Source organism: Ranitomeya variabilis, chromosome 8 (assembly GCF_051348905.1).
Source record: "Ranitomeya variabilis isolate aRanVar5 chromosome 8, aRanVar5.hap1, whole genome shotgun sequence".
In the NCBI taxonomy this organism is placed as follows: domain Eukaryota; kingdom Metazoa; phylum Chordata; class Amphibia; order Anura; family Dendrobatidae; genus Ranitomeya; species Ranitomeya variabilis.
In genome coordinates this window covers 11,520,334-11,539,651 of record NC_135239.1, presented here as the reverse complement: position 1 = coordinate 11,539,651, position 19,318 = coordinate 11,520,334, and the positions used below count along the sequence as shown (strand labels likewise).

At 46.1% G+C, this 19,318-nt stretch overlaps 1 protein-coding gene across 2 annotated transcripts in view; it reads right to left on the bottom strand.

Moving 5' to 3' along the window:
- The window catches only part of LOC143788284 (vitellogenin-1-like), a 112,326-nt gene that overhangs the window by 55,804 nt on the left and 37,204 nt on the right, over nt 1–19,318 (bottom strand). For both annotated transcript variants that reach the window (XM_077277825.1, XM_077277826.1), the window contains 7 exons: nt 12,401–12,560; nt 10,476–10,601; nt 6,094–6,312; nt 4,541–4,758; nt 3,798–3,895; nt 421–545; nt 232–339 (listed from right to left, as the gene is read on the bottom strand). In XM_077277825.1, coding sequence (XP_077133940.1) covers nt 232–339; nt 421–545; nt 3,798–3,895; nt 4,541–4,758; nt 6,094–6,312; nt 10,476–10,601; nt 12,401–12,560 — 1,054 coding nt within the window. The remainder of the gene's footprint in view (nt 1–231; nt 340–420; nt 546–3,797; nt 3,896–4,540; nt 4,759–6,093; nt 6,313–10,475; nt 10,602–12,400; nt 12,561–19,318) is intronic.

Below are 19,318 nucleotides of genomic sequence, written 5' to 3'. Positions count from 1 at the left end.
TGCTCATTCCATTGAGAATGGTGGAAGAACAGGGGACAAATCCCGTATTGTGGCAATCAGTGGGGCTGGAGTGGTGGCCCCCATACTGATCCAACATGATCTGGTGAATAAACGATAAGTTGCCTAGGTCTGAACACGGTGCTACATTTCACCCTCTTTCCATCATTATGATACATTTTTTGCATGCTCCTTCTTTGTCCACATTATTTGAGTTATGAGGAAAGTTCTTACCTTTCTAAGCATTTCCATAATTTTCTTTATATTTTGGAGTTCGCTTTGCGGGGAGAACAAATGCCTGTTCATTAATAATTCCTGAAGTCCTTCGGCGTGATAGCCAATCTATATGTCACAATGAAATGCAAACGTTCATTCACAACATAATGTGTTTTTCTCTTGGTAGACAACAAAGACGATTCTCACCTCAAACAGATCTGTGAAGCCCCCCATGAAGTAGGTTTTGAGTCTTCCGAGAGCAGCTACGGGGAGAACGTCAGCAGGGTTGTATATTATGTTGAATGTGCTTTCAATCCCAGACATGAGGGAATCTGAGGTTAAAAACAGTAAATAAATAAAAAAGGAAAGTTTGTTACTGAAACAAAAAACGGTCAATAAATCTAAATAAATGAAAGGTCGTCAGTTCTGCACTTAAGAGTTCACCTTATGGCAAATTACAGAACAAAATTGTACAAATCTCCGGCCTTCATTCATATGGATAGAAATCAGCAGCAAAAGTCCAATTGGAATATAATATATAAAAAGGTGACGTGGAACCTAACCAGCAAGAATAAATAGCGGCCAAAATGTTTATCTCCCACCATAACTGAGGCTTCAACAGATATTGACTTTATTTGCTACCTTTAACTGCCTTAAAAAGAAACAAACAAACAAACAGCGCCTCCCTTGTCTACAGGTCAACAAACTAGGCTCTCCATGCAGCCGCGACACATACAGCTGCAGCGGTGGACAGCTGATCAGCAGGAGCGATCCAGGAAGCCGGGTTCCCGATGCAGCTATTCGGTAAGCTCTATAGCTTGGCGAATAAGGAGGGAACTGAACATATTCGCTCATCTCCTCCTGTACAATGACTGATAACACCTCTATATACAGTAGATAACACAGGATCCACCATTCACAATAGGTGATGTCACAGCTCACCTCCTCCTCCTGCACAATGACTGATAACACCTCTATATACAGTAGATAACACAGGATCGATCAACCATTCACAATAGGTGATGTCACAGCTCACCTCCTCCTCCTGTACAATGACTGATAACATCTCTATATACAGTAGATAACACAGTATCCACCATTCACAGTAGGTGATGTCACCGCTCACCTCCTCCTCCTGTACAATGACTGATAACACCTCTATATACAGTAGATAACACAGGATCCACCATTCACAATAGGTGATATCACAGCTTACCTCCTCCTCCTGTACAATGACTGATAACACCTCTATATACAGTAGATAACACAGGATCCACCATTCACAATAGGTGATGTCACAGCTCACCTCCTCCCCCTGTACAATGACTGATAACACCTCTATATACAGTAGATAACACAGGATCCACCATTCACAATAGGTGATGTCACAGCTCACCTCCTCCTCCTGTGCAATAACTGATAACACCTCTATATACAGCTGATAACAAAGGATCCACCATTCACAATAGCTGATGTCACAGCTCACTTCTTCCTCCTGTACAATGACTGATAACACCTCTATATACAGTAGATAACACAGGATCCACCATTCACAATAGGTGATGTCACAGATCACCTCCTCCTCCTGTACAATGACTGATAACACCTCTATATACAGTAGATAACACAGGATCCACCATTCACAATAGATGATGTCACAGCTCACCTCCTCCTCCTGTACAATGACTGATAACACCTCTATATACAGTAGATAACACAGGATCCACCATTCACAATAGGTGATATCACAGCTCACCTCCTCCTCCTGTACAATGATTGATAACACCTCTATATACAGTAGATAACACAGGATCCACCATTCACAATAGATGATGTCACAGCTCACCTCCTCCTCCTGTACAATGACTGATAACACCTCTATATACAGTAGATAACACAGGATCCACCATTCACAATAGGTGATATCACAGCTCACCTCCTCCTTCTGTACAATGACTGATATCACCTCTATATACAGTAGATAACACAGGATCCACCATTCACAATAGGTGATATCACAGCTCACCTCCTCCTCCTGTACAATGATTGATAACACCTCTATATACAGTAGATAACACAGGATCCACTGTTCACAATAGGTGATATCACAGCTCACCTCCTCCTCCTGTACAATGACTGATAACACCTCTATATACAGCAGATAACACAGGATCCACCAGTCCCAATAGGTGATGTCACAGCTCACCTCCTCCCCCTGTACAATGACTGATAACACCTCTATATACAGTAGATAACACAGGATCCACAATCCACAATAGGTGATGTCACAGCTCACCTCCTCCTCCTGTACAATGACTGATAACTCCTCTATATACAGTAGATAACACAGGATCCACCATTCACAATAGGTGATGTCGCAGAGCACCTCCTCCTCCTGTACAATGATTGATAACACCTCTATATACAGTAGATAACACAGGATCCACTGTTCACAATAGGTGATATCACAGCTCACCTCCTCCTCCTGTACAATGACTGATAACACCTCTATATACAGTAGATAACACAGGATCCTCCATTCACAATAGGTGATGTCACAGCTCACCTCCTCCTCCTCCTGTACAATGACTGATAACACCTCTATATACAGTATATAACACAGGATCCTCCATTCACAATAGGTGATATCACAGCTCACCTCCTCCTCCTCCTATACAATGACTGATAATACCTCTATATACAGTAGATTACACAGGATCCACCATTCCCAATAGGTGATGTCACAGCTCACCTCCTCCTCCTCCTGTACAATGACTGATAACACCTCTATATACAGTAGATAACACAGGATCCACCATTCACAATAGGTGATGTCACAGCTCACCTCCTCCTCCTGTACAATGACTGATAACACCTCTATATACAGCAGATAACACAGGATCCACCATTCACAATAGGTGATGTCACAGCTCACCTCCTCCTCCTGTACAATGACTGATAACACCTCTATATACAGTAGATAGCACAGGATCCACCATTCACAATAGGTGATGTCACAGCTCACCTCCTCCTCCTGTACAATGACTGATAACACCTCTATATACAGTAGATAACACAGGATCCACCAGTCCCAATAGGTGATGTCACAGCTCACCTCCTCCTCCTCCTGTACAATGACTGATAACACCTCTATATACAGTAGATAACACAGGATCCACCAGTCCCAATAGGTGATGTCACAGCTCACCTCCTCCTCCTCCTGTACAATGACTGATAACACCTCTATATACAGCAGATAACACAGGATCCACCAGTCCCAATAGGTGATGTCACAGCTCACCTCCTCCTCCTCCTGTACAATGACTGATAACACCTCTATATACAGCAGATAACACAGGATCCACCAGTCCCAATAGGTGATGTCACAGCTCACCTCCTCCTCCTCCTGTACAATGACTGATAACACCTCTATATACAGCAGATAACACAGGATCCACCAGTCCCAATAGGTGATGTCACAGCTCACCTCCTCCTCCTCCTGTACAATGACTGATAACACCTCTATATACAGTAGATAACTCAGTTAATTACAGGGTTTTCTGAATCTGATTTTTTTCCCTTACCTGAAAATGTGTCATAATGAAACCGACCATGAAATTCATTACTCGCAGCCTCATATCTGGACTTCAGGATGGCGACGGCCATGTTGCAGACTGCAGCCCTGTGTAAACAGATTTGTTACCGGTATAGAGCTGCAGAGGGTGATTGTAAACCTGCCTCAACTTTACGGACATTCCATGTTGTCATTGGATGATATTTACCAACATGAGACTAATGTGTTTATCTGAGAACTGTAAATAATTGTGGGGAAGAATAAATGACAAATGTGTCCTGCATGATCTTGTGTTATCCCCAGATGGGTGAGTCTGCAGCTCAGCATAAAACCTTTTTATGATACTCTGTCAGGAGACGTTCTTTCTATATGTGGCCACTCAGTGGTTGTGATGTCAGCTGCATCAGAAGTGAATGGGGCGGTGCGTCCTTGTGCTGATCTCTATTAATATCTAAAAATTTGCGGAAACTATAGATAGGAGACCAAACCATCCAAAACGGGTTCAACTCTGTGTGGCCAAAACATCGCACTCTACCGCATCATCGATTCTTTTTGGAGTTTTCAAAAGTATTAAAAACTTTTTAACAATTTTTTTTCAAATGTATCTAAAACATATGATGCAGCAGTTTATTTTGACTTTTCACTTTCTGAAAATCTACTTTTATTTTTCCGCAGTCACATTCGATGACAGCCCCCCCCTTGTAACCGTAGCATACAGTATAAGACCCGCTGAGCGTCCCGAGACCGACTTACACGTCTTGAAGATCAGGTGCGACGCTTTCACTCTGTCGCTTCATTAAATAATACACAATGCTGCCCACTTTCCTGTCGCCGTCCTTCATCAGAGACTTGGCCACGGTCATCACCACAGCAGCCGTAGGCTTGCTGCTCATGACGAGCCCCGCCGCGATCATGCGGATTACTGGGTGTTGCTGCTTGTCCATATACAACTGTAGGCAAATATCCGAAACCTAAAGGGAAGAATTGTAAAAATAAACAGGATTTCTTCTTAAACGCGTCGGATACATTTCACCAATTATAGGTATGGAAACAAGTTAATTTGTTTGTGAGATGCGCTGGGCTGGATTTCTCAGGCGGCACAGTAGGACGGTGCCCACAGGTGGCGCCGGATCAGAGGCTGCTCGTTTCCAGCACAGCGGGAATTTAGAACTTATTTTCTTTCACTGGTAAAGAAAAAATGAGTTAAGGGAATGAGAAGATCAGCGGATTCCAGGCGGAACTCTGCTGGGATGAATTGTAGCGGACAGTCGCACTATATTCTATTCTTTACGGAGACTTAAACACATCTTCTCCAAATGGCAAAAAGAGCAAAGTTCTGCATGGAGTAGGGACTAAATTATCGCAAACCTACATAGTCCAATCACTGGGTGGGTTGTCCCATATTCGTTCTTCAGAAGGGCACCGCTCCCGGCCCTCCCCACTTCATACTCGATGATTTCCTAAAGATAAATGGTTTGGAATAGCGGCATGGTTGAGCCGCCGTGCACCTGAACTGAGCGCTCTCACTTGCTGCAAGCATGAGGGGAAATGCTGGAGAACGGAAGCTGCCGCCATCTTTAGAGCAGCACATGCGAGCTCCAGAGCAAAGAGCTTGTAGGCGTTGGACTCCTTGGCTAGGAGTACGGCCACTTCTAGTAGTCTGCAGCAGTGGCCGGTAACCTGGACAACAAGAAGGAAACTATAGAACTAATAATCCTTCTGCTTTTCAGAACGGAAGTAAATTGTAACTTTGTTTGTTTTTACAGTTCTTTTCAATTTTATCTATTTATGATTTGAAAACCTCTTTATAACTGGTTCTGATTGGGAAAGAAAGTCAAAGGATTGTTAATAAAATCAACCCTACAATACAGGGCTTCCTTTTTTAGCTAGTGACCTACAGATGTGTCCAGCCTTTCATATATTATTGTAGTGCATTTGCAAAATTCTTAACTGGCTGCAACTCACACCACAACCACTAGGTGGCTACATAAAGACACATAGAGTATAAACATCTCTTGAAAGAGTATCTCAAAACCCGTTTTCTTTCAAAGCAGGTTATCTGGCTGCATTCATCTCCTGATATGTGGAGGCCAGAGGAAAGGCAAGGAAGGACACATCTTTGCCACTTTTCATAGTGCATTGATGTCCCTGGTGTTATTTTGGGGAAAATAATATCCTTAGCTATCAATGTCTGATGTTCCTCAATGGGCCACCTGGGCTTCTAAGCCGTTGGTTGAGGAACGCTTCGCTAAAACAATCCGTAGCCCGTTTTCCATAACCCATGGCCGGCGTGTAGGCAGCGGTACCTTGGCGGGATGTTTCTCTGCTATGTTTTTCAAGGACATTACAGCAACCGCCTGGACCGGCAGTGATAGGGTGGACGCCAAGGAGGAGAACCTCGGAATATACTTCATGATCCGCTTCAGAGAAACCACTTGTCCGGCATTTCCAAGAGACTTCAGGGCCAGGATGATGTCTTCAGTATGCACGGACTCCGTCGCTTCAGACAGAAGATCATAAAGAGGCTGAAACAAGAAGAAGACGGAAAGTTCTAGACACCGATTGTAAATGATCGGATGTCTCACAATAAAATGTAACAAATACGGGTGAATGTGTCATCAGTAAATGTTTCACTCTAGTTTTCATGTTAAATTTATTTTACATCATGTTTATTAATTTCATTTTCATTTTCTAGATCATTATTTACATGACAATATTGTAAAATCCTGCAGATTTCCCTATGACCACAGGCATTAATATTACATTAACACCGTTCAGCAGTCATCTCATTATCAGCACAGGCAGGATAACAATGACAGGTAATATTACAATAGGTGATGTCACAGGTCACCTCCTTTCCCTCTCTGCACAGTGACCTCAGCACAGGATACAGAGCATGCCCACAAGCCTCCCATGAAGATGAGAACAGATGATGTCACAGGTCACCTCCTCCACCTCACTACACAATGACCTCTGCACTGCAAACAGAGCATGCCCACAAGGCTCTCATAAAGATGAGAACAGATGATGTCACAGGTCACCTCCTCCACCTCACTACACAGTGACCTCAGCACAGAATACAGAGCATGCCCACAAGGCTCTCATAACGAAGAGAACAGATGATGTCACAGGTCTCCTCCTCTACCTCACTACACAATGACCTCTGCACTGCAAGCAGAGCATGCCCACAAGGCTCTCATAAAGATGATAACAGATGATGTCACAGGTCACCTCCTCCACCTCACTACACAGTGACCTCAGCACAGAATACAGAGCATGCCCACAAGGCTCTCATAAAGATGACAACAGATGATGTCACAGGTCACCTCCTCTGCCTCTCTGCATAGTGACCACAGTACTGCATACAGAGCATGCCCACAAGGCTCTCATAGCGAAGAGAACAGATGATGACACAGGTCACCTCCTCCACCTCACTACACAGCGACCTCTGCACTGCAAACAGAGCATGCCCACAAGGCTCACATAAAATGAGAACGGATGATGTCACAGGTCACCTCCTCTCCCTCACTGCACAGTGACCTCAGCACAGGATACAGAGCATGCCTACAAGGCTCTCATAATGAAGAGAACAGATGATGTCACAGGTCACCTCCTCTCCCTCACTGCACGGTGACCTCTGCACTGCAAACAGAGCATGCCCACAAGGCTCACATAAAATGAGAACAGATGATGTCACAGGTCACCTCCTCTCCCTCACTGCACAGTGACCTCAGCACAGGATACAGAGCATGCCTACAAGGCTCTCATAATGAAGAGAACAGATGATGTGACAGGTCACCTCCTCTCCCTCACTGCACGGTGACCTCTGCACTGCATACAGAGCATGCCCACAATGCTCACATAAAATGAGAACAGATGATGTCACAGCTCACCTCCTCTCCCTCACTGCACAGTGACCTCATCACAGAATACAGAGCATGCCCACAAGGCTCTGATAAAGATGAGAACAGATGATGTCACAGCTCACCTCCTCCCCCTTCCTGAGCATTGACCTCCTTTACAGAATATAGAACATGCTCCCAACACTCTCCTTTAGGAGTCAATGGTTCAGAGCCCATCTTTTACTCATTTTGCCTGATGTAAAGCTTGTCCACTAATGTATGAAGTTAGCTCAGGCACGATGGCGGCCCCCATAATTATGTGCAGTCTAATAAAATATCTACAGAAAAGACCCCAACAGACTAGAAGAAAATAAAATGTAGCCTTATCTATTATAAAATAATAAATGTGATACATTCCTTCTAAAGGGGGTTAGAAAGCGACATGCCCTGACTTTCTGGAGGGGTCTGACTTTTGGGATCATCACCGATCCTATGACTGAGGAGCTGCAGTGCTGACCTAACATTGTGTACAGCGCCGTTCCCAGTCATCTGGCCGTGCAGGGTACTACATCCAGACCACACTGATACTAATGACCCCCTAAGCTTTTTTTGTATGTGAGGCTCCTGGAGGAACGGACTGCACAGTGGCCGGGTCCTGACATTTAATATTCCTTTATCTCTCCAGGATGAAGCAATTTGAATACAGAATGCGGCAGCTTTGTAGTCACCGGAAATCTATGACCCAGCAGAGATGAAATAATACATTTTTTTCTGCTGATAGTGAATTAAAGCTGACATTCTCATTTCCAGCATTATGCCGTCTAACCGTGCGGCGCTCTCCTTTGTAAACGCATTAGCTTCAATGAGACATGAGATGATTACATTGTGGGTGGGAAGTCGCGCTCACGTTGGCCGCGCCGCTCCTCCGACTCCGTGAATTCAGAGATACAACACATTTACTTCCAGATAAAGCTGATGTTTTGCTTCCAGTCCGGGCAATTGAAAAGGCGCCTTCTCTGCTATTCACGTGTTCAGAATTAATTTTATTTTCAATGTTAATTTTTTTTTATGGCAGCAGAAACGGACAAATATTTCTGATGGAAGAAATCAAATGGAAACGTCGATTGAGCCTTAGTTTTTTTCCGTACCTGAACCAAATTGCATAAAAGAGGCCTTTTTTTATCCTATTAAGGATGCTTAACATTTGATTTAAACAATCTTTTAATCCCTTCATAACTGAGTGATTTTTTTTGTGCATTTATTTTTTCCTTCTTTTTCTTTCCAAGAGTCATACCCCAGATCTATTTTAATTTTCCGTCTGCAAACCGTATGAGGGCTTGTTTTTTTGTGGGACGTGTTGTAATTTTAAATTATTACACCATTCAATTTACCATATTATTTATTTGAAAACAGAAAAAAAAAAAGTGTAGTGAAATGGTGAAAAAAAAAATTGACAGCAGCATCTAAATGGTTAACAGCAGCATCTAAATGGTTAACAGCAGCAATCAGAGCTCACTTCCCGCTGCTGCTATTAGGCCGGTTTCACACGTCAGTGGCTCCGGTACGTGAGGTGACAGTTTCCTCACGTACCGGAGACACTGACACACGTAGACCCATAAAAATCAATGCATCTGTGCAGATGTCATTGATTTTTTGCGGACCGTGTCTCCGTGTGCCAAACACGGAGACATGTCAGTGTTCGTGGGAGCGCACGTATTACACGGACCCAATAGAGTCAATGGGTCCGCGTAAAACACGGACCTCACACGGACATTCTCCGTCTGGGGTCCGTGTGCGTGCAGGAGACAGCGCTACAGTAAGCGCTGTCCCCCCCACATGGTGCTGAAGCCGGTATTCATATCTTCCCTGTAGCAGCGTTTGCTATAGAGAAAATATGAAGAATAGTGTTAAAAATAAAGATCCATTTGTCCGCCGCCCCCCCAACCCCCTGTGCGCCCCCCCGCTGGTCCGAAAATACTTACCCGCTCCCTCGCTCCTTCCTGGTCTGGCCGCGCCTCCTACTGTATGCGGTCACGTGGGGCCGATCATTTACAATCATGAATAGTCGGCTCCGCCCCTATGGGAGGTGGAGCCACATATTCATGACTGTAAATGATCGGCCCCACGTGACCGCATGCAGGAGAAGCCGCGGCCAGACCAGGAAGGAGCGACAGCCGACGGGGGACCCGGGTAAGTATTTTCTGACCAGCGGGGGGGCGCACAGGGGGTGGGGGGGCGGCGGACACATAGATCTTTATTTTTAACACTATTCTTCATATTTTCTCTGCAGCAAACGCTACTGCAGAGAGGATATGAATCGCAGCTTCAGCACCATGCAGAGTGGGTACCACACGCTCCGTGTGGTACCCACTCGCCATATGGGCGGCACACGTGTGCCGCACGTATGGCCTCCGTGAGTTCCCAGGCACACGGACACGGATAACTCCGGTACCGATTTATTCCGGTACCGGAATTATCTGGACGTGTGGGACAGCCCTTAGAGACAGATGCTGGCATCGCCTGTGTGTAGAAGAAGCTCAGCTCCTGAGCCCCTAGGATTCAGCGATCACGACAATCAGGTCATAAAAGATCAGAACCAGTTGAATTTTATGTGAATTCTTTATCGCAGTACCCTGAAGGTCACAATGCGACCGCGTTTGCATCATTACGTGGTGATGTAGCAGCTGCACAGAGCAATATTTGGTCGTGAGACTTGTGTAGCCCCCAAACTCACCATCTAGCCCCATCCCAAGAGTTCCCAGAAGAAGAGACAATTTACTGACGTCAGTTCTCGTGGAGAACAGTCAGTAATGTTACCTACGTATCATTGGACGTGGGGTAATTACCTGCAGAGCTTGTTCTGGGCATAAATCCTCTGTGCTGCAGAACTTATACACCAAGGATCCGTAGGCGAGATAAGCAACTTTCCGTAGTAGAGGACGATGTCCGGACGTCACAGCCTCCAATAAAGACTGGAATAGATAATAAAACCTGCATTATGTGATATTCACCATAAAAGTCATGAGAAATGAGAGCGAGAAAAAAATATTATCGCATTTTATAAGCTATTTAATACTGTTGTAAATCTGAATTGTCACAACTCAGGAAGACCCATCAACAGTGGAGGATAGCCCAAATTGTGGCTCCTTAGATTGGAAAGTGGCTAGCTGAGGGATGACCTGACTCCTGGGTGCAAATCTACTGGTAGACAATGCAGAGACCTTACTCAGGAGCCAAAACAAGAGGGGATCCAGAAATTAGCAGGTTTCGCCATCATCATAGAAGGGGTTCTTTACAGTAAGAGCAGTGACACAATGAAATTCCGGCCAGAAGAGTTAGCGATAGCTGACATTTACATGATACATTTTTATGATACATTTCTTGAATCATACTGTATAATGTTTCAGGTCAAATGATGAAATGGTTTATGCAAAAGCTAATTCTGGAGTCAGGGAGAATATTTTTGGCCCCATCAGATGTGTCCTCTCTAATTTTTCTGGAATTTCAGAACATGGATTAGATTTTTATATATTTTGTCCTTAACCTGTGTGTTTCATGATACATTAATGGTTGCAGAATGGTTGAAATGGGAAATGGACTTTCTCCAAACTTTGCATAAATAATCAATAATGTAAGCAAATATAAGAAACTGGAAAAAAGTCTTGTCGGAGAAATTTGCTTCTTTCTCCATTTATGAAGTCACTTCTTCCTTTTCCCTGCCTGTTGAACTCACCATCTACTCTGGAAAAAACTGGAAAAATTAGTCCAGCTGAGGACAAGACAGGCTGCCAGATCACTGAGGAGTCAGGTTACACAGCCTATTCATGTCTACAGAGGAGGAAGGAAGTGAAAGGAGCAAATAAACAGTGCAGATGGTGTAGATTGTGTAAGACCAAAAGATCTGTCTGTCCGTCATTATGCTGCTCATCACACACTAAGAAATGCTATCTAAGCTATGCTGGGGGCGTGTTCTTTTTTCCGATGTGTTGCTGCTTGCTTATGATTGGTCAGCATCATACAGGGAGAAGAAGTCCACTCCTCCAGTGAAAACTGTCTGATAACGCCCACTTAGACTTCAAAAAAGTTAACTCATTAGGTGCCAAATACTTTGATTGCTAATGACTCTACAATAAAGAGGCAAAATAAAATAAAAAAAAGTTTTGTTCCACTCTGTAGCCGCTACTACATTGTGTGTCCAGTGTATGGCATGTGACTGCTGAGGTCAGTAATTTGCTGAATCATAGGACATCATCATTTCAGGACCGTCAGGGACCATCAGGCCAGTATCACCAGTGACTCAATGGGTAACTCATTTACGCATTTTTTTTTTTTAAATTATTTTATAACGCTCTCTTTTCTTGCACAATTCTCAGATAACCCTTTAATTCACCCGAAACTGCAGTCTGCAAGTAAACTCTATGGCGTTGGGCCAGGAGCAGTCATGCACCCTGCCTCTATGGTCAGCAGGACATTGCCTTTAAATTGAATTATACTGGAAGGACGATGAATCGGGTAAACGCGTAATTCTTCATCTTTAACTTGAAGATTTGACAACGGCTCCAACCTGATTTTTGGATCAGAGCAGCACAGTTGTCACTTGTGCAGTTACCCCCGGGGCATTTACAGTGCGGTTATTGCAGCAATTTTATCACTTAATTGACCTTGTTCCATCATTTTATCTTCTGTCAGCCACGGGCAGAAATCAGAGAGAACGGCAAAGTGTGACTTTCATGTGTCCCATTGAGGAGCACTATGACATGATGTTCGGTACCTTCGCTTCTGCTATGGCTTCTCCATCCGCTTTAATTAAATGTAAAGCCAGCGGTACAGACTGTGCGGCTTCCAACTCGCTCAGTTCTCGGAGCTTCACCTTTAGAAGCCTTAGTGACAAATGATTACCGATGGAAGGAAGAGCGTCTAGAAACCAGCGCCTGGAAACAAAGAAAGCAGCAGAGTGAGAAGAATGTAGAACGGAACGTTCCCTAAAGTCCACCTGGATGTAACCTGCCCGCTGCCGGACTGTCAGATCTCCCGGATTATTACTCACTTAGAAGAACATAAATACAATCTAAGTGAACCTGAGTCTTCTCCTCGCCGGATCTTTGATTTTGTTTTTGGGAAATTCCACATTTTATTTCCGCTGACGAGATTGTGTCAAAAGTTTAAATGGTAAAAAATTGCAAAGTGTAAAAAACAAAGAATTTGTACAAATTGCTTCTTATATTAAATTTTCTCTGCTCTCAGGAATAGATCAGTTTTTAACTTTATAAGTTATAGCTCGTTGTCAAGGTTACCGGTCACCTCTGCAGTCTGCAATCACAGGTGGCCGAGGCGCTTTCTTTTTTTTTAGTAATTAATGAGGTTTGTATTAAATGTATCTCTGCTATTCACAACAATTGATCTGAGCCTTGTTTTATTAAGTGGCCAGATATCTCCGGTGGGGGCTTATTTATTTCCCATTAGAAAAAGGGGATCGGGCATGTAAAAATCCAACATACCCAATCCTTCTTTTCTCCGACATCTACTATAGAGGAAGAGGTTGAAGGAAGTCTGTGAGCAGGTGTTTGCTAAGTAATCTGAGAGCGACATGGTGTTGGGACAGAGACGCTGACTCCAACAGTGTGTCACTGGACTGTGTTTAGCTGTTTCAATAAAATAAGTGTTTTATCAGCAGGAGATTATCACTACATGACTAGGTATCTTGTGCTTCCAGGTCAAGCCCCACCCACTGATTGACAGCTTTCAATATACAGTGTGCGCAAAAACGCTGCCACTCATTGGTGTGGGCGGGTCTATACACAGAAAGCTGCCAATCAGTGATGTGGGCAGGGCTACACACAGAAAGCTGCCAATCAGTGATGTGGGCGGTGCTACACACAGAAAGCTGCCAATCAGTGATGTGGGCGGTGCTACACACAGAAAGCTGCCAATCAGTGATGTGGGCGGTGCTACACATAGAAAGCTGCCAATCAGTGATGTGGGCGGAGCTATACACAGCTCAATATTCTGAGCACTGCTACATCTGTAAATGGTCAATTTTGACGATTCGCAGACAAATCACAGAGTGTTCAAATTCATTGGATCCTGCAATTTCTTAAAAATGTTATACGGATTTGTTCTCTACTGCAAATACATCTGTCCACACATGAAAAAATATCCGAAAAATGCTCCAATTGTCTAAGTAGGAATTACCCCGAAGCAAAAAAAGATCAAAGGTCAAGGTCATTCGAATGATTAAAATTGGTTCTAATTTATGCAAATTGAATCATCTAAAAACAGAAAAAATACAGATTTAATGCAAACATAATCCAGTTGTTTTTTTCTATTATCTTAAATATGGTACAATAAAGTATCTTTATGCGCCAGGGATAATTTATTTTAAAAAATGGAATATAACACGTGGCCTGGTGTAAAATAACTCAGTAAATGGGTTATAATAAGATCTTTTTTCCCAGAAACAGCGCCACTCTAGTCAACAGGCTGAGCCCGGTATTGCAGCTCATATGGTTACAATCTGAGACAAACCCCATATGTAAAAGTAGCAAATATTCTTCTGTTCAAATGAAAAAAACTGTCCATTCTGAGTCACCAGAGCGGGAGAGTGTAAGTTTAGGGGAGAGAATGGTGGAGCGCCCCCACACCGCCGCAGGGCCGAGGGGTACCCGGAGCCGGGCCTCTAGGTCTCAGTCCTGGGGTTGTCACGGTGGCTAGACCCGGTCCGTGGCCCTGTCTGTCAATGGGGGACGTCCGGTGCAATAAGTGGTGTGGTAACGGTGCAGGTCGCGGTAAATAACGAGGACACCAGTTTGCAGTCTCTTTACCTCTTTACTGAAGATGTTGGAGACCTCAGTCCAGAGCGCTGTTAACTGGGTTTTCAGAGACCGGCCGGTCCAACGACACATCAGGAGTTCTCCTCACAGGTGGGAATCAGTATCTACCTTCTAGCGCTGTGTGTTGTAGTTCTTCCCTGCTGAGCTCCCGGGATAGTCCTCACAACTGTTTCTTTCTGTCTCTACTGTTCGTTCTCCGTCCTCCAGGTGATATGGTAGGACGCGCCCGTATGACGGGGTAGGCCTGGAGTTCTTCCGGGACTCTAGAGTCGCCCCTCTCCCACAGCTGCCTCCGTTGTCTGCTTAGGTGTTAAGTGAGACAGCCAACCTGTAATTAGCTGTCCTGCCGTGGTTTGCAATGTACTTAAAGTCTCTTACTTGCTCGGCGTTCCGGCCACCGATTGTTTGCGCCTCAGCAAGGTGCTGCTTCTTTCAACAAAACCCCTGCTGGTATTCTCCTTGTCTGTATTCCCGTTGTTTGCTGGTTAGTTCTGCTCTGAGGAGTCTGCCAGGATCCCCATCCCTGACAGGTCCTCTCACTAGCTCTTCCCAGCTACTTCTCCCCGTCTTCCTGTCCAACCCCCAGTTTTACCAGAGTTGTGAGGAGTGGCCTACTAGATAGGACCACCCCCCCTGGTGGCCGGAGTGTGAAGTGTGGTGAGAATGTACCTGGTCAGAGAAACTCCTTAGTGCAATCAGACGTACCATAGCTCCCCATAGTGGCGGAGCCACAGTACTGCAACAACCAGGACTCTGGGGTGCTGCACTCCCCCCCGGTTAAATCCAGTACTCCGGGACTGGGAAAACAAGAACAATAATACATGTTAACAGGAAACACACAAACTTTTGAAATAGCATAACAATTGAACATAACAATGCTTCCCTTTACGGGAGGTGAGGATTCTCGAACGTTGCAAAAGTTAGGTCATGCACAGTTTATGACTCTCAGTTCAGTGGTTGAAACAGCGGGGACCCCGGGTAAACAAAGGGGTCCCCCTTATGAAAGTTTTTGAGCAATTCACTGTCCATTACTCTATTGTCCATTTTAACAACCTGTAACAAAAAGATATGCATACAGACATTTTTAATGAAATAGCAGCCCTTATCAATACCTCCACATTTTGTAGCGGAGGGGAGTTTGGTTCTGTGTGCTGCGTGTGGACCTTCGCAGCGCAGGGGTTGCTATTGGCCTAACAGGGCCCGCTATGCTTGCTACCGCTGGTGTAGTGCGCTGTCTTCTAACTACACTTCTAGTGAGTCTGGGTAGCACTGGCAGGTTGGGGCTCTCAGAGCTGCTGCTATCAACAGTGGGTACGGCAGGCTCACTGATAGCAGAGGGAGGATTTGCCGGTTCAACGGTTGGCATGGCTTCCTCAGGCAAGGCTTGTTGAGGTTGCGGGGCCGGATGATCTGGCTCCACTATTGTTTCTGGCGGGTCCGGCTGTTCAAACATTACAACAGGTACCGCAACGGCTTGGTTTATCAGAGTCCAGGACTGGGGAAAGTCACCAAGGACAGTATGGAACATTTTCTCCTTTTCCACCGGCGGGGAGATTTCTGGGGCCGTGCCCCTCTCTTTCAATTTATCGGGGCAGACCTTAAGGTGATCCCTGGATACCGCTGTCGAGGTCTCCCCTTTGTCCTTGCTGATGAGACAGACCTTAGTGTTGTCGAAGTCGGATGGCAAGATGGTATACGGTTCCGCTTCCCATTGGTCATCGAGCTTGTGTAACCTCCTCTTTCGTTTAAGCACTTGCTCACCAGGTGACAGGGGAATCGCAGGAGCATGTTGGTTGTAGTCCCTTTCTTGCCTCTGCCTAGCCTGGGCGAGACTTCTCTCCACACACTCTTGCACTTCGCGGTACCTTCGCTGCCTTTCTGCATCCCAATCCGCATCCGGCGAGGTATCTTCGGGTACTAGGACCCCCATGTCCAGATCAACGGGTAACCGACTAGACCTTCCTCGCATCAGGTACGCTGGAGTACAGTTGGTGGAACTTACTGGGATGTGGTTGTACATATCCACCAAGTCAGGCAACTTTGTCGGCCACAGATTCCGTTCCTCCACAGGCAAGGTCTTCAATAAATCGATTACTACCTGGTTCATCTTCTCGCACATCCCGTTGGTTTGAGGGTGGTACGGTGTAGTTCTGATCTTCTTACACCCGTACAACTGGCAGAATTCTTGGAATACTTCTGCTTCAAAGGCAGGTCCCTGGTCGGTCAGTACCTTCTCTGGGTAGCCATGGGGCCTACAAAAGTGCTGCTGGAAGGCCCTGGCGGCAGTCCTGGCCGTTAGATCTTTAACAGGCACAACCACCAGAAACCTGGAGTAGTGGTCCACGATGGTAAGGGCGTAGATATAGCCCGACCGGCTAGGTGTCAGCTTCACATGATCCAGCGCGACCAGTTCAAGCGGCCGTTTGGTGATGATAGGCCGCAGGGGGGCCCGTTGGCTGTCACGGTCCTTTCTGCGCAGACTACATGGACCACACTCCCGACACCACTTCTCAATGGTTCTCTTCATGCCAATCCAATAGAACCTCCCTCGGAGTAGCTTCTCCAGCTTCTTCCATCCGAAGTGTCCGGCTCCATCATGGTAGGCTCCCAGAACCATGGGCGCATCTCGCCTTGGCACCACTATCTGCCACACCAATTCATGAGTACGTGGGTCGATGCTCCTCCTGCACAGCTTGCCATCATGGATAAACAGCTTGCTTCTTCCCTTCCACAGCTGTTGGGTTTCTTGTGGATCATCTGGGCCAGGGTGCAACCCAGCCTGCGTCAAGAGCTCCTTCACCTGACGGACCGCGGGGTCACTATCCTGGGTTTCTGCCCATCCGTGGTGGGGCAGGGGATTCAGCGTGTCATCCGGTTGGTTCTTGTGCCTGTTCTTCACATGGTGAGAGCTCTGAGTGGCTTTGGGGCGATGGAAGGCAGGCAGCTCCACCTCTTCAAGTGCCTCCGGGTCTTCTCCCACTTCTGGTAAATTGGGCATTCGGGACAAAGCATCGGCATTGGCATTCTGGTGCCCTGCCCGATATTTGATGGTGAAATCATAGTTGGACAGCCGGGCCATCCACCGCTGTTCCAAGGCCCCGAGTTTGGCGGTATCCAGATGCGTTAGCGGATTGTTGTCCGTGAAGACGGTGAATTTCGCGGAAGCCAGGTAGTGCTTAAACCTCTCCGTCACTGCCCAGACAAGGGCAAGGAATTCCAGTTTGAAGGAACTGTAGTTGTCAGGGTTCCTTTCTGTGGGACGGAGTTTCCTGCTGGCGTAAGCGATCACTCTTTCCTTGCCGTTCTGGACCTGAGACAGCACGGCTCCTAGTCCCACATTACTGGCATCTGTGTACAGCACAAACGGTTGGTCGTATTCGGGGTAAGCCAGTACCTCTTCCCCCGTCAGCGCCGACTTCAAGCAGGTGAAGGATTCCTCCAGCTCTTCGTTCCAATCAAAGGGGGTTTTCCTCCCCTTGGTCTTCTTTGGTTGGCCCACCAGCAGATTTTGCAAGGGTGCGGCCTTCTTGGTGAAATCCTTAATGAATCTCCGGTAGTAACCTACCAACCCGAGGAACTGCCGGACTTCGTGGAGGTCACTAGGCTTTGGCCAGTCCTGGATCACTGTGACCTTGTCGGGGTCTGGGGCCACTCCTTCAGCGCTCACCACATGGCCCAGGTACTGCACTTTAGGTTTCAGCAGATGACACTTGGACGGTTTCACTTTTAGGCCGAATTTGGACAAGGCTTCAAACACCTCGGCCAGGTGCTTCAGATGGTCTTCGTAGGTTTTAGAGAAGACTATGACGTCATCCAGATATAGCAGCACGGTTTCAAAGTTCAGGTGTCCCAGGCAGCTCTCCATCATCCTCTGGAACGTTCCGGGAGCATTGCACAATCCGAAGGGCATGTAGTTGAACTCACAGAGGCCCATTGGCGTCGTGAAGGCCGTCTTTTCCTTGTCCGCCTCCGCCACAGGAACCTGCCAGTACCCACTGGTGAGATCTAAGGTAGAGAAATAGTTAGCAGATTTTAAAGCAGCCAGAGACTCCTCTATCCTGGGCAGTGGGTATGCGTCCTTATGTGTAATGCGATTCAACTGTCTGTAATCAACACACATCCTCATTGTACCATCTTTCTTTTTAACAAGGACTAACGGAGCCGCCCAGGGGCTACAGCTGTCTCTCACCACCCCAGCCTCCTTCATTTCCCGCAACATGTCCTTGGCACACTGGTAATGAGCTGGGGGTACAGGGCGATATCTCTCTTTTATGGGTCGATGATCTCCCGTGGGGATGTGATGTTGGATCCCTTTCACCTGCCCAAAATCTGAGAGGTGTTTGCTGAATACCTGTTCGTACTCGTGTACCACCCTGTAAGCCCCCTGTATTTGATGAGATGGGGTAGAGTCAGTGCCCACATGCAATTCCCGACACCAATCTTTCGAGTGCTCTGCAGAACCTTTGTTCTCCGCCACGTTTGACGGGCCCAAGGGTTCAGGTGTCTGTATTACACTATTATTGACAGTGAACAGTTTGGCGAGCGTAGTATACTTGGTTAGGTGGACCTCTTCCTCCCCACAATTGAGGACACGTACAGGCACTCTCCCCTGTCGGACGTCTACCACCCCCCGGGCTGTCAGAACAGTAGGCCTATTGTCTGAATATACAGGTTCTACCAAGGCCTGGTAGTCCTTACCCCTGAGGCCTATGGCTGCTCGACACCATATTAACATTTCACTCTTGGGAGGTATCGCGATGGGGTTTGAATCACTTACAGTGACACGACCAATCTCACCACCAGTCAGCTCTACCTGCTGTCTCTGCATCAGAGCTCTGATTTCCTTCTGCAGGGCACGT